The sequence below is a fragment of the Salmo trutta genome, chromosome 8 (genome assembly GCF_901001165.1).
Source record: "Salmo trutta chromosome 8, fSalTru1.1, whole genome shotgun sequence".
NCBI lineage: Eukaryota > Metazoa > Chordata > Actinopteri > Salmoniformes > Salmonidae > Salmo > Salmo trutta.
Window position 1 is genome coordinate 8591881 of NC_042964.1, and position 14027 is coordinate 8605907.

The 14027-nt window shown below is 45.3% G+C and overlaps 1 protein-coding gene across 12 annotated transcripts in view; it reads left to right on the top strand.

The window, feature by feature from the left end:
- The window catches only part of LOC115198135 (calcium/calmodulin-dependent protein kinase type II delta chain), a 101782-nt gene that overhangs the window by 79832 nt on the left and 7923 nt on the right, over window positions 1-14027 (top strand). For 2 of the 12 annotated variants that reach the window (XM_029759845.1, XM_029759844.1), the window contains 7 exons: window positions 1524-1564; window positions 3987-4037; window positions 5622-5666; window positions 6008-6056; window positions 12710-12785; window positions 12878-12972; window positions 13117-13353. In XM_029759845.1, coding sequence (XP_029615705.1) covers window positions 1524-1564; window positions 3987-4037; window positions 5622-5666; window positions 6008-6056; window positions 12710-12785; window positions 12878-12972; window positions 13117-13352 — 593 coding nt within the window. In that variant the 3' untranslated portion in view covers window position 13353. Of the gene's footprint in view, window positions 1-1523; window positions 1565-3986; window positions 4038-5621; window positions 5667-6007; window positions 6057-12709; window positions 12786-12877; window positions 12973-13116; window positions 13364-14027 lie in introns of all 12 variants that reach the window. The other 10 variants (XM_029759849.1, XM_029759848.1, XM_029759853.1 and 7 more) reach the window with 7 other exon arrangements.

The window sequence follows — 14027 nt, forward strand, 5'->3', positions numbered from 1 at the left end:
ACTAGAACCCTTTCAACTTGTATATGTTTTCTTTTAAGATTGAACAGTACTTTGTGTTCATTGTTCATATTCTCCATATAGCCAATAGTTTTTGCTCCGAGCAAGACTTGACACCCATTCTGTTTTATTTACGTTTATTTTTTTCTCCCTTTGTTTGTTTAATGTGTAACTCTGTGAGGTAAGAAACTGCCATGGAAAGAGGCATGTGTTGGCCCTGCACTCTGCCCATGTAATCTCTAGCACCCCCCTACTAGCACCTCTCCATTAGCACCTCTCCATTAGCACCCCTCCACTAGCACCCCCCTACTAGCACCCCCCTACTAGCACCCCCCTACTAGCACCCCCCTACTAGCACCCCCTACTAGCACCCCCCTACTAGCACCCCCCTACTAGCACCCCCCTACTAGCACCCCCCTACTAGCACCCCCCTACTAGCACCCCTCTACTAGCACCCCTCTACTAGCACCCCCCTACTAGCACCCCTCCACCAACACCCCTCTACCAGCACCCCTCTACTAGCACCCCCCTACTAGCACCCCTCTACTAGCACCCCCCTACTAGCACCCCCCTACTAGCACCCCCCTACTAGCACCCCTCTACTAGCACCCCCCTACTAGCACCCCCCTACTAGCACCCCTCTACTAGCACCCCTCTACTAGCACCCCTCTACTAGCACCCCTCTACTAGCACCCCCCTACTAGCACCCCTCTACTAGCACCCCTCTACTAGCACCCCTCTACTAGCACCCCTCCACCAACACCCCTCTACCAGCACCCCTCTACTAGCACCCCCCTACTAGCACCCCCCTACTAGCACCCCCCTACTAGCACCCCCCTACTAGCACCCCTCTACTAGCACCCCCCTACTAGCACCCCCCTACTAGCACCCCCCTACTAGCACCCCCCTACAGCACCCCCCTACAGCACCCCCCTACTAGCACCCCTCTGAGACCTACTAAACATGTTCACAAACACCTTTCCCCTCCCCCCTCTCAAAAACTCCTCCTTTAGGTGTGACAGCCCTGATCACTTTAACCAATCACTGAGCTTCTCCACGTGCCAGAAGCCTCATCGGCCAATCAGATCTCTCTCCGTGTCTAGATTATATTTGCATGTTGATCTATTGTAGGAGCATGTGCTAATGTGTTCTAATGAGGAGTTAGAATTGAAGTATTAAATTAGATGATCATATGAACTGTTTTTATGTTCAGAAGCAAGCAATTGAAAGTCTCTTTTTGGGCATGTACGTGTGTTGGCAGAGAGCATTACACCTCAATTCGTTGGACCTCTTCCATATAAACTCTTATCAGGCTGTTAGTTGTAGCTATAATTGCATCTCGCAAACTAATCACTAAGTTTGATTTCTCTCACTTAATTTGCATCTTCCTTTTTGCTTCTTCCATCTCTGGTTGGAGACTGTCACAGTTGGTCCATAATTCGCCGTCTTCACTAGATTTAGCTGTGTGTGTGTGTGTGTGTGTGTCAGAGGTGTCCTCTCTGATCTTGTCCCCTCTTTCCTTGCAGCAGCCAAGAGCCTGCTCAACAAGAAAGCTGACGGTGTCAAGGTAGGTCATCCACTACTTCTGTCTTAACACCTGACCACACACATTGACACACACTCATGTAACTTATATTGCACTTGAAGAGAAGTTGGATGTATTTCTACAATACTTTTATTCCACGTGCCAGCAGTGAAATAGTCTGTCATTTTGAGTACTGCGTGACTAAGATATCTGCTCCACCTTTCCAGAAGAATTCAGTTAGAGAGGGGTGGCATCTGTTTTGTGATATGAGGAAGCTGAGAAAAAATAATGCTGTGACGGATGATCTGCTAACTCAGAATGACAGCCCTCATCTCCCGTCCAATCAAATCTCAGCCATCGTAGCCACCACTGGTTCCCTATCACCTCTACAGGTGCTTCTCAGAAAGCATCTCTCTTTCTCTGTCCCCCGTCTATCTCTGTTTCGAAATCTAACATCAAAATCCCTGTCACCCTCTTCCTCATTTGGGGATTTTGTCTCCCGCTCCTCTCATTGACATTTAAGTCATTTAGCAGACGCTCTTATCCAGAGCGACTTACAAATTGGTGAATTCACCTTATGATATCCAGTGGAACAACCACTTTACAATAGTGCATCTAAATCTTTTTTTGGGGGGGGGGGTTAGAAGGATTACTTTATCCTTTATCCTTTATCCTCTCAATACCTTTCCCTCCCTTCAATCTCTTCATCGCTCTCTTTTTTTCTTTTCTATATTTCTCTCTCTCTCTTCCTCTCACCCCTCTCTCTTCATCCCCCTCCCTTGCTCTCCCCACTGGGGTCTGTCAGACAGTGTCCTCTCACATCTGTGATTGAGTAGCTGTTCTCCAGTTTCTGTTTCTACACCCTGGGCCCAGTGTCAAACTACTACGCTGGCTGTTTGTCTGGCCCCTGTATCGGTGTCTGCCTTCCCCTGGCACCTCATCTCCGCACCCCCAACCCTCCAGCTCCTCTCCCTCTCCAAATGCTAATCCTAAAACACTTAAATCACATAGTCAGGTGCATTACTTGACACATGATCTGAAAAAACACTGAGGTATCCAAGGTGTTTATGGCTGGCAGTTTAAATCGCTGTAGGAGGTTTAGAAAATCTCTCTTTTAAATCGGCAGCCGAGTCATCGGCGTGTTTTGAAAGTATAGCGTACGGCATTTGAAGGATTATTTCAGGTTTATCGCAGGAGTCCAGCATAAATGGCAGCCATTCTTTATCCGGTCATCAATTTTTGTTTCCATGCACGCTGAATATATAATGATTACAATTATGTTGTTTGGTATAAAATATCATTTCTCAAACAGTGTGCTGTAATTCTCTTGGGTCTTGACACGTACTGGTTGTGTTTTGGGGGTTGAGATATTGGACCCAGTGTGTCTTGTTCTCTTTTGTGTTCTAACGGATCGATACAGAAACGGAAGTATGAAACCGAGCCAATGCCAATAACGCTGGTATGCCTATCTATTTTTTTATACAACCTGGCAACCGCTATGGGTTGCCAGGTTGTGGTTGACTTTAGTATATCATAGTCTGGATAGATTCAGGGTGGTTTTAATTGTCCATTTGTAGAAGCCTGGCCTAGTACAGTTGTCGAGTATCTTGGTTTAATGATCAACCAATTGTAGAAGCCTCTTGATGTGTAGTTCCAGTCCCACATCTCCCTGTAGAGAACCTAGTCCTACCAGCATATGCATTCCAGTTGACCCATATTACAAGGTTTTACACTGCTGGGATGCCCAATGGCGACGCTACTTAATCAGGACATGCAGTTCATAAAGGAATTGTACAGCGCTTTTTGATATACATTTTCCCCCTGATGTTCTTCCAATGACAATGTGCTCCGATGCAGACAATGATGTTCATGTTAACAGGAAAACCAAAAACCATTGGGATGTCATGACATCGTTTGAGTGGATAATTGCATTATTTCTGGCTTTTTATTTCTCCTCTCTAGTAGTCACAATAGCACTAATTCACTAGATTCAAGACCGCTATAAACTGTGTTAATAGCCGCAATTAGGCTATTTTCTCTTCCTGAAAAACCTGCAAACAGTCACGCGGGACAGCTAATCGCTTTCAAAATAGGATTTTAAGTTTATGACTGTTTTTAATGTTTCAAGTTCTGTTTCAGCGAGGAAGTCCTTTGCACGCTTTTTTTCTTTTGCATAATGCTCTGCAGAATAATGAGGCGTTGCTACAGGCTTGGAACTAACAGATGTCTAATGAACTTACTTTGTCTCCCTTAACTTTCTACCCTTCAGAGTATTTTCATGGTAATACCCGTAGACTTGCAGGCGAGACTTTACTCTTAACATTTTCTCTCTTGCAGCCCTGTGTTCCTGACAAATGTCTGTATGCTGATATTGTTCTCCTGTCTATCTCCCTGTCTGGAGCATTAGTCCTTGTTCCTGAAATCTACCTCTGTTTCTGTCTCTCTCTATCCACTCATTATCTAGATCAACAACAAGACCAATGTAGTCACCAGCCCCAAAGAGCCCCCCACTCTGGTACTCTGCCTGTCTGTCTGCACGCCTGCCTGCTTGCCTGTCAGTTTGTCTGTCTGTCTGCACGCCTGCCTGCTTGCCTGTCAGTTTGTCTGTCTGTCTCTGTCATCCTTCATGCTTGGGCTGCTCACTCTAACAATGTCTCTCCTTGTTTTGCTGCCAGTGATGCCTCTTAATATTGCATTTTTGTTTACTTTATAAACACATGTTATTTGTATCATACACAGGCATTTCCTTATACTGTGGTTAGACATTGCGGTTGGTATGTGCACTTGAACTTGTATTTGTGTATTTTTGTTTGGGATGGCCTCTAGTTTTCTGTGTGTGTGTGTGTGTGAAGAACTGTACACCCTGGGCCTGCTGTTTTTACTGTTAATCCACTGAATCTTTCCCCAAGTTACCAGGGAAACCAACGAGACATGCTGGTTGGGCGTGCGTCCTAAAATAGACTTCACACACTCTCTCTCTCAGAGAAAGACATCCTAAGGCAGATTGTTCTGATAGTGCCACCCGTGTCACCACACATGAGCTTCAACATGGCTGTGCGATGGCATTCCTTATGACAGGCAGCCCACCCGTTGGCTCACAGATTTACCAGGTCTAATCTAGGCATGTTACACAGGTCAGGTCAGCCAAGAGGCCTGTACTGTATTTATCCAGCCCACAGCACCAGTATAAGGTTACCATTTAGGAATTCATACAAAATATTGCAATAGCTTTGTTTTTCATTCAATTCCATATCTAATAACCATGGGGCTATCTAATAGCATACCCACAAGTGTGGGTACATGTACATACACCCCCCCCCCCCCAGCACATTGTGAGCAAAACATTTTAGCAGCCTCCCTCTTGACGGCAGAGATACTTTTAACGTTTTATTCTACACATTTTGCCATGGTGCTGAGAGAAATGTTTGCAGTTTTTTATATTATAGCTGAGTGAGACTGACTAACTAAATCTATGGGGGGCACCTGGCTGGTAATTCAACCAGGATTACTAAGTCTAGATAGATGGCTGCTATCTTACAATCTAAAACATGTTAGCTGACATGGGCTAATTGAGTGACTGTTAGTGGCTGACATGTCAAGAGAGAAATTGCACCGTGTGTATTCTACTATTCTAACCTTAACACTAAGTTGAGACCTGAGTTACAAACGGGGGCCGTTTACCCATCCCTGTTCTAGAGTGATGTGGTTATGTATTCTTACATGTGAGAAATGGGGCCTGCCAAAGCCAGATTGATGTTCACTCACTATGCAGTACGTACACACAACTGGCCTGGAGTAAGGACTGAAGGTGAACTGCATGCCTTGGCTGTACACACCTCAAACCTTTTCCTGTAGTTTATATCCAGGAAGGGCCTGGTGACTAACATGCTGCTACCGCTGTACACCTCCCGTCCTGTCTTGGCTGTTGCTTGGCTGTTTGTTCTAATGTCGTAGGGCACCGAGTTGACTACTCAACGCTTCTTTGAAATGTGGAATAGATCATCTGGGCAACTGTTTACCACATCAAGTTCCTGTCTATTTATCCCCTTTCTTCTTCACACTCCTCTTCCTCCTCCCCCTCTTCCTCTCCACGAATCAGGAGCCTCAAACCACTGTTCTCCACAACCCAACTGATGGAAACAAGGTAGTGATTAAATAGGACTGTCGTTTTGCGAGTGTAGAGGTTTCTGCTAATATTGTGCTGTAGTTAGCAGTGATAAGCTTTCTAGTTAGTGTTATTTACTAAACTTTGTTGATATGCATGGTGCCTTAATGTATGCCCTAGATCCCCCCCATACTCAGCTGGCGGACCGCAGTCCGCATCCAGACCCAGAACGGGGTCAATACGGACCACCGGTCCCGTCTACAAAAAAAGAGAAAAATCCCCCATCTGACAGTACATCACTTATCCTGTGCTCAAGCTTAATCCAGTCTCCACAGCCGGCAGGTGTTCATTGTTGCTCTCTGTTTGTTCTTGTCCAACAGGAGTCCAGCGAGAGTGCTAACACCACCATGGAAGATGAGGACGTGAAAGGTAGGAGCACACAAACGACTAGAAAAATAAACAAACCGCTCTGTCCCTAGCGCTGCTCTGTCCCTAGCATGAAGGGCTAGCCACCTGTATTAGGCTAGTAGCACTGTGTTAGCTCTCTGCTCAAGTGAAATGTAATATGTTATTTACACAGCACTGAGGTGTTTGCTTAGCACAGGGGCAGGCAACCCTGACTTTGCATGTAGTGTAACTCATGATTCTTCAGCGTTAGGGCTCCATGTATTGCATGTTGTTATCCTACTGATTTTGCATGAATATGTTGTCTGTTAAAATTCACATTTTTATTTGTACCATTTTAGTTTTTCTTGCATGTGAATTCATCAGATATGCATTTGTTTATCCAGGCATCCATTCATTTGGCTTTTTCATTTAAATGAATTCACTTCATCTTCTGATCTCAGTCCTTAGACATGCACTGCCATCCTCCAAACATGGAATGTTACGTCTATCCACATTACTACATGGAATGTTACGTCTATCCACATTACTACATGGAATGTTACGCCTATCCACATTACTACATGGAATGTTACGCCTATCCACATTACTACATGGAATGTTACGCCTATCCACATTACTACATGGAATGTTACGCCTATCCACATTACTACATGGAATGTTACGCCTATCCACATTACTACATGGAATGTTACGCCTATCCACATTACTACATGGAATGTTACGCCTATCCACATTACTACATGGAATGTTACGTCTATCCACATTACTAGATGGAATGTAGTTTAGAATTTGAATCAGGTGTGCTAGCTGTACGATAGTTAAAATACATGGAACGGCTGGGGGACCCCGAGGAGAGGTTTGAGAGAAGGCAGACTCTACCATGGTGTGGACAGAATGGTCCTTTAGGGAGCTGAATCAGGCTCTGCTGCCACGCATGATTTCCCATCTCGCTGCTGCTCTGATGGTCCGCTGAGCCAGAACAGTGTGTGTGTCTCCACTCTACCATTACAGATAGTAATTTGTTCACCTCCCACTTCAAATGGAAGATTTTACCTCATAATTCCATCATACCATCTGGGGAGTGTGACAAGACCCTAATCACCAGAAGGAATCTTCCCCTTCTAGACCTTAAAAGGCCCCTTTGAAAATCTGAGAGAGTAGGAAGACATATGGTCAGGCAATCTCATGAGCTACCTGCTTTGAACAATTGTCCCTTTGTCACAAAACCCATTTGAGAGCACCAGGATGTCCTAGGACTCCTATCTACTGTGCTACGGCGGCATTGTGTGGAAAGTAAATTAAGGTTTCTTAGCATTTCAGTGTCGCTTTGTGTCCACGTTTGCAATCCCTGACGGATGATTACTGCTGGGTCAAGGATGTATGTAACGGTCGCTCTACTAAACGCGTGTGGGTGTTTCTTATGTTTATGTGCAGCTAGAGGCTCGTCAATTTCATATTCACTTTGTTATCTTTGGCAGCTGCTTTGTTTGAAAGATGAAGGCATTTAATTTGGCCATTTTATACGGTAGTCGTTTCATCACGTTGTGTGTAGGAGTTGAAGACTGTAGGATGTGTTTTGAAAAAAGATTTTGGACATCGTCTCACCCATTTTTATGTTCCCAATAAACAAACCATGTTTTTGGCCACAACGCATTCTGAAGCAGAAACCCAACACACAGGACCCTATGAGTCCCCAAGTGTCACTCGCCCAGTGACAACATTTAAAAATAATAATAATGTATTTCACCTTTATTTAACCAGGTAGGACAGTTGAGAACAAGTTATCATTTACAACTGCGACCTGGCCAAGATAAAGCAAAGCAGTGCAACAAAAACAACACAGAGTTACACATGGGATAAACAAACTTACAGTCAATAACACAATAGAAAAATCTATATACAGTGTGTGCAAATGAAGTAAGATTAGGGAGGTAAGGCAATAAATGGGCCATAGTGGCAAAATAATTACAATTTGTCAATTAACACTGGAGTGATAGATGTGCAGAAGATGAATGTGCAAGTAGAGATACTGGGGTGCAATGAGGTAGTTGGGTGGGCTATTTAGAGATGGGCTGTGTACAGGTGCAATGATCGGTAAGCTGCTCTGACAGCGATTGCTTAAAGTTAGGGGGGGAGCTATGAGTCTCCAGCTTCAGTGATTTTTGGTCCAGTCATTGGCAGCAGAGAACTGGAAGGAAAGGTGACCAAAGTAGGAGTTGGCTTTGGGGATGACCAGTGAAATATACCTGCTGGAGCGCGTGCCATGGGTGGGTGCAGCTATGGTGACCAGTGAGCTGAGATAAAGCGGGGCTTTACCTAGCAAAGACTTATAGATGACCTGGAGCCAGTGGGTTTCGCGATGAATATGAAGCGAGGGCCAGCCAACGAGAGCATACAGGTCACAGTGGTGGGTAGTATATGGGGCTTTGGTGACAAAACGGATGGCACTGTGATAGACTACATCCAATTTTCTGAGTAGAGTGTTGGAGGCTATTTTGTAAATGACATCGCCGAAGTCAAAGATCGGTAAGATAGTCAGTTTTACGAGGATATGTTTGTCAGCATGAGTGAAGGAGGCTTTGTTGCGAAATAGGAAGCCGATTCTTGATTTCATTTTGGATTGGAGATGCTTAATGTGAGTCTGGAAGGAGAGTTTACAGTCTAACCAGACACCTAGGTATTTGTAGTTGTCCACATATTCTAAGTCAGAACCGTCCAGAGTAGTGATGCTAGACGGGCGGCAGGTGCGGGCAGCGATCGGTTGAAGAGCATGCATTTAGTTTTACTTTCATTTAAGAGCAGTTGGAGGCCACGGAAGGAGTGTTGTTTATCATTGAAGCTCGTCTGGAGGTTTGTTAAGTGTCCAAAGAAGGGCCAGAAGTATACAGAATGGTGTCGTCTCCGTAGAGGCGGATCAGAGAATCACCAGCAGCAAGAGCGACATCATTGATATATACAGAGAAAAGAGTCGGCCTGAGAATTGAACCCTGTGGCACCCCCATAGAGGCTGCTAGAGATCCGGACGACAGGCCCTCCGATTTGTCACACTGAACTCTATCTGAGAAGTAGTTGGCAATCCAGCCATGGCAGTCATTTCAGAAACCAAGGCTGTTTAGTCTGCTAATAAGAATGCAGTGATTGACAGAGTCGAAAGCCTTGGCCAGGTCGATGAAGACGGCTGCACAGTATTGTCTTTTTATCGATGCCGGTTATGATATCGTTTAGGACCTTGAGCGTGGCTGAGGTACACCCATGACCAGCTCGGAAACCAGATTGCATAGAGAAGGTACGGTGGGATTCGAAATGGTCAGTGATCTGTTTAACTTGGCTTTCGAAGACTTTAGAAAGGCAGGGTAGGATAGATATAGGTCTGTAACAGTTTGTGTCTAGAGTGTCTCCCCCTTTGAAGAGGGGGATGACAGCGGCAGCTTTCCAATCTTTAGTAATCTCAGACGATACGAAAGAGAGGTTGAACAGGCCAGTAATAGGGGTTGCAACAACTGCGGCGGATAATTTTAGAAAGAGCGGGTCCAGATTTTGCAGCTCTTTCAAAACATCAGCTATCTGGATTTGGGTGAAGGAGAAATGGGGGAGGCTGTGGGGGGTGCAGAGCTGTTGACCGGGATAGGGGTAGCCAGGTGGAAAGCATGGCCAGCCGTAGAAAAATGCTTTTTGAAATTCTCGATTATCGTAGCTTTATCCGTGGTGACAGTTTCCTAGCCTCAGTGCAGTGGGCAGCTGGAAGGAGGTGCTCTTATTCTCCATGGACTTTACAGTGTCCCAGAACTTTTTGGAGTATGTGCTACAGGATGCAAATTTCTGCTTGAAAAAGCTAGCCTTTGCTTTGCTAACTGCCTGTGCATATTGGTTCCTAACTTCCCTGAAAAGTTGCATATCATGGGGGCTATCCGATGCTAATGCAGAACACCTTAGGATGTTTTTGTGCTGGTCAAGGGTAGGGTAGTCAAGTCTGGAATGAACCAAGGGCTATATCCGTTCTTAGTTTTACATTTTTTTCTAAATCCATCCACCCACCTACCCATCCATCCACCCACCTACCTCTCATACCAATGTCCCTCGTCACCCCTCCCCCTTTATCCTAGTCTCCTGTCCCTCCTCCCCAAGTTCCCCTCTCTTCTGGCGGGGGCACTCAGGCTCATACTACTCCTCCTCATCTTCCTCTTCATCCTTCTGCTGGTATTCTCCCAGTGTTTGGCCCAGTAGGGACGAGTTATGCCACTATGTTCTGAGGGCCCTGGTCACCTGCTACCTGCTCCTCCTCTTCACCACCTCCTTTGTGGTCTTACTCTCTGTCCATCCTGTCACCCACACTTAGGGGCCACAGCCTCTGCACCCCCTCGGGCCCCTGCCTAGCCTGGGCCCCAGCGACATGCAGTGTAAGTTCACCCAGAGCGGAGAGGGCAGAACCAGAACTGTTTCCCACTGCCCTCTAGACCTCACTATCCCTCAACCTCCCTTCATATCGTCTTGACCGCTATCAGATATGCATCATTGGAAGTCCACATTTGTTTAGGATATGACTTTTAGGATCATTTGGTGCACCCGGTGAGTGACTATAAATGCAAATAGTTCCCTTATTGTTCCTGGCACTCATTACCAAAGACTAAACAAAGGCATACAAACCTCTTAGTGTTTGTCATGGAACCCTGTGAAAGAAAGCTACTGAAAAGTAGCCCTTGTCTTACTGAGGTTGCACTCTGTACGTTGGCCAGGTATTACAGTAGACTCTGCTTCAGCACCGGTCTGCCATACAGGCATCCACTATGTGTGTACTGTGCTGCCCTCTGGAGGTCATGGTGTAGCCAGGACTGAGTTTATCACCACTGTCTCCTCATAAGTCTTTGTAAATGCATACAGTAATACATTAGCAATGTATTACACCTAAATTGGGCTTAGAAAATATTACTGCTGTGTTGATGCGTACGGAGAGGGTGAGACAAAGTCGTCAGCTACAGGGTTGACAGTGAACAGTCTAAATGAGATTGAGTATACTTTAAGGACTAGTTTGGATCGAGGTTGTTCTTTGCACAGACAGCACTGACGACTTCCAGGAACGGGATGGTTTCGTTGACCGTTAATGTCTCTACATTGACAGCACATTTGATAAGTGGATTGCATTTGGTGGAGAAGTGCTGAGTGAGCTGGCCTATTCAGAAGCTCTCCTTCCCAGCGTGCGTGCGTGCGTGCGTGCGTGTGTGTGCGTGTGTGTGAGAGAGAGAGAGTCATATGAACCTTCAAGGCTCAGACAGAGGCAGACGGTCAGAGTCAGAGAGAAGCTCCAAACTCGGCTTCTCTGTCTGAGATACCTGTCAGAACCAAGGCTCAGTTTAACCTCTTATTACTGCTCCTTCGGGATCTAAACAGGTGTGTGTGCAGAGCTCAGTATACAGCACCTCATAGGAAGCAACATGTTAAAGAGTAATACTGGCCCCTAAAAAAGAGAGCTGGCAAACATAAAACAATGTTGTGTGTGTGTGTTGAGTCTCAAGTGTCGTTGATCTACTTCTGTTTAGATAATAATCAACAGCGAAAAGCAGCTTTGTTTTCCCACCGTGTGCTGTTGTGTGTTATCAGCGGGACAGATTACGCTGTCCACCTACAGGGGAGGAGTAGTGTTGCTTCATAGCAAACAGACTGCTAGAGAGCAAGGTCTGTCAGTGATCTGTTGGCGGGTTTGTACATGTTGGACTGTGCGACAGCAAAATGTCAAAGAACTCGTTGAGTAAACTGACCTTGTTTTCAGATGTATCAGACTAGCTGCCAGGCTAGTAGCCAATCACTGATGGCTAATGTAAGACATAGCTGGAGTGTTGTTGGTCTTTCACTCGGTCTATATCTGTAAACGTTGGAGTATTTTTCTGCCACTGGTGAACAATCTCCTGAGAACTGAGGGAAAATGTTTCTTATTTGCATCCTTTGTGTTCTGTCAGTCACGTCGATCGAAAGTGTCAAAGGGGACCAAGGTGTCGACGGTAAAGAGTTGAGAGAATAGCATTTGATCTTTCTCTTTCTTTGTGACTAAGTTTTGATGCATGTTTTCTATGGGTCAGTCTCACTACCATTCCATTTGACATCTACCTCAAATTCATGTTGTTGAGCACAATAAGAGATTTGCTAAACCACAAAACCTTGTTTTTCTTTACATTCATTGTCTCTTAGCTTGCCTACGTAATTTGCGAGGTAATGAAATCATGTTGTCTGTGTTTTCTGTGGTAATGATGGTGAAACACACTGATTCTCCTGTGTGTGTCTGTGTGTATGGAAGTGGTGAACCTGTGGTTTATTCATTGTCTTGCAAAGAAAACCGTTGACCATTTTTAAGAACCAAAAAAGAGCAAACAGAACTAAGCGGGGAGGGACCTACCTGAATTTGTCCACTAGTTTTCATTGCAAAACATTTTTAGTTTAAACTGTTTCTGTTGCAAAATGTTTTGCAACAGAATCGCCGTAATGAATACACCCCTTTGCCCCTGGACCTCTTGCCTGTGTTTTGGGCTGCATTGCTACCATGTAAATCCCTCAACATCTCTACAGAGACTCACTAGATGACTCAACACATCAGGGGTGTCTTACTCTAATCACCTATGACTGTGGGACAGTTTTAGGCAACTTGTGAAAATGTCAATTTTTTTCTGTCTCTTGCCCTCCGTCAGCTCGTAAGCAGGAGATCATCAAAGTGACTGAGCAGCTGATTGAGGCCATCAACAATGGAGACTTTGAAGCCTACACGTTAGTGATTTGGGATTTTTAACACTACACCGTTCAAAAAAACATATGCATTCCGATCTTCATTGTGTTGTGTTCCCCGTTTTCTCCCACAGGAAGATCTGTGATCCTGGCCTGACATCCTTTGAACCAGAGGCCTTGGGAAACCTAGTGGAGGGAACTGACTTCCACAAGTTCTACTTTGAGAACGGTATAGCACCTGCATCCCATTATGCACTCATAGCATTAAAGATCAACACATAGCCATATGAAAACCAATGGCTGTAGAAGCATTAATTACATTGATTGTGTACTGATTTGATCCATTTCCCGCCATCTCCCCTCTCTCATCCAGCTCTGTCCAGGAGCAAGCAAGGGCCCGTCCACACCATCCTGCTCAACCCCCACGTGCACCTGATCGGCGAAGACGCGGCGTGCATCGCCTACATCCGCCTCACCCAGTACATGGACACCAGCGGCATGCCGCGCACCATGCAGTCAGAGGAGACACGCATCTGGCAGCGCCGTGACGCCAAGTGGCAGAACATCCACTTCCACCGCTCCGGCTCACCCACTGTGCCCGCCAAGTAAGGTGACTAGAGGTGCTCTCTCAGTGCTGTCTTGGTTAGCTGAATTCATTGTGGAGCTATGTAGCTGGATTGGTTCTTCTTTGAACCTCATATCCCTACCTGGCTAAGAACGATGTACTTACAGTCCCTGTCCTGTATCTGTCCTGTATCGGCTCCACCTGCACTAGGGGCTACTGTATGTAGTATTGTCTGCACTATGTAGCTACTAGCCTGCTACTTTATGTAGTGTGGTCTGCGCTATGTACAGTTGAAGTCAGAAGTTTATATACACCTTAGCCAAATACATTTAAACTCCGTTTTTCACAATTCCTGACATTTAATCCTAGTAAAAATTCCCTGTCTTACACGGAACCCAAACCGGCTGCGTGCGTGCGCCATCGTGCATAAATGTATTTTGTCCCCCTACACCAAACTCGATCACGACACGCAAGTTAAAATATCAAAACAAACTCTGACCCAATTCCATTAATTTGGGGACAGGTCGAAAAGCATTAAACATGTATGGCAATTTAGCAAGCTAGCTTGCACATGCTAGCTAATTTGTCCAATTTAGCTAGCTTGCTGTTGCTAGCTAATTTGTCCTGGGATATAAACATTGAGTTGTTATTTTACCTGAAATGCACAAGGTCCTCTACTCCGACAATTAATCCACATATAAAATGGTCAACCGAATCAT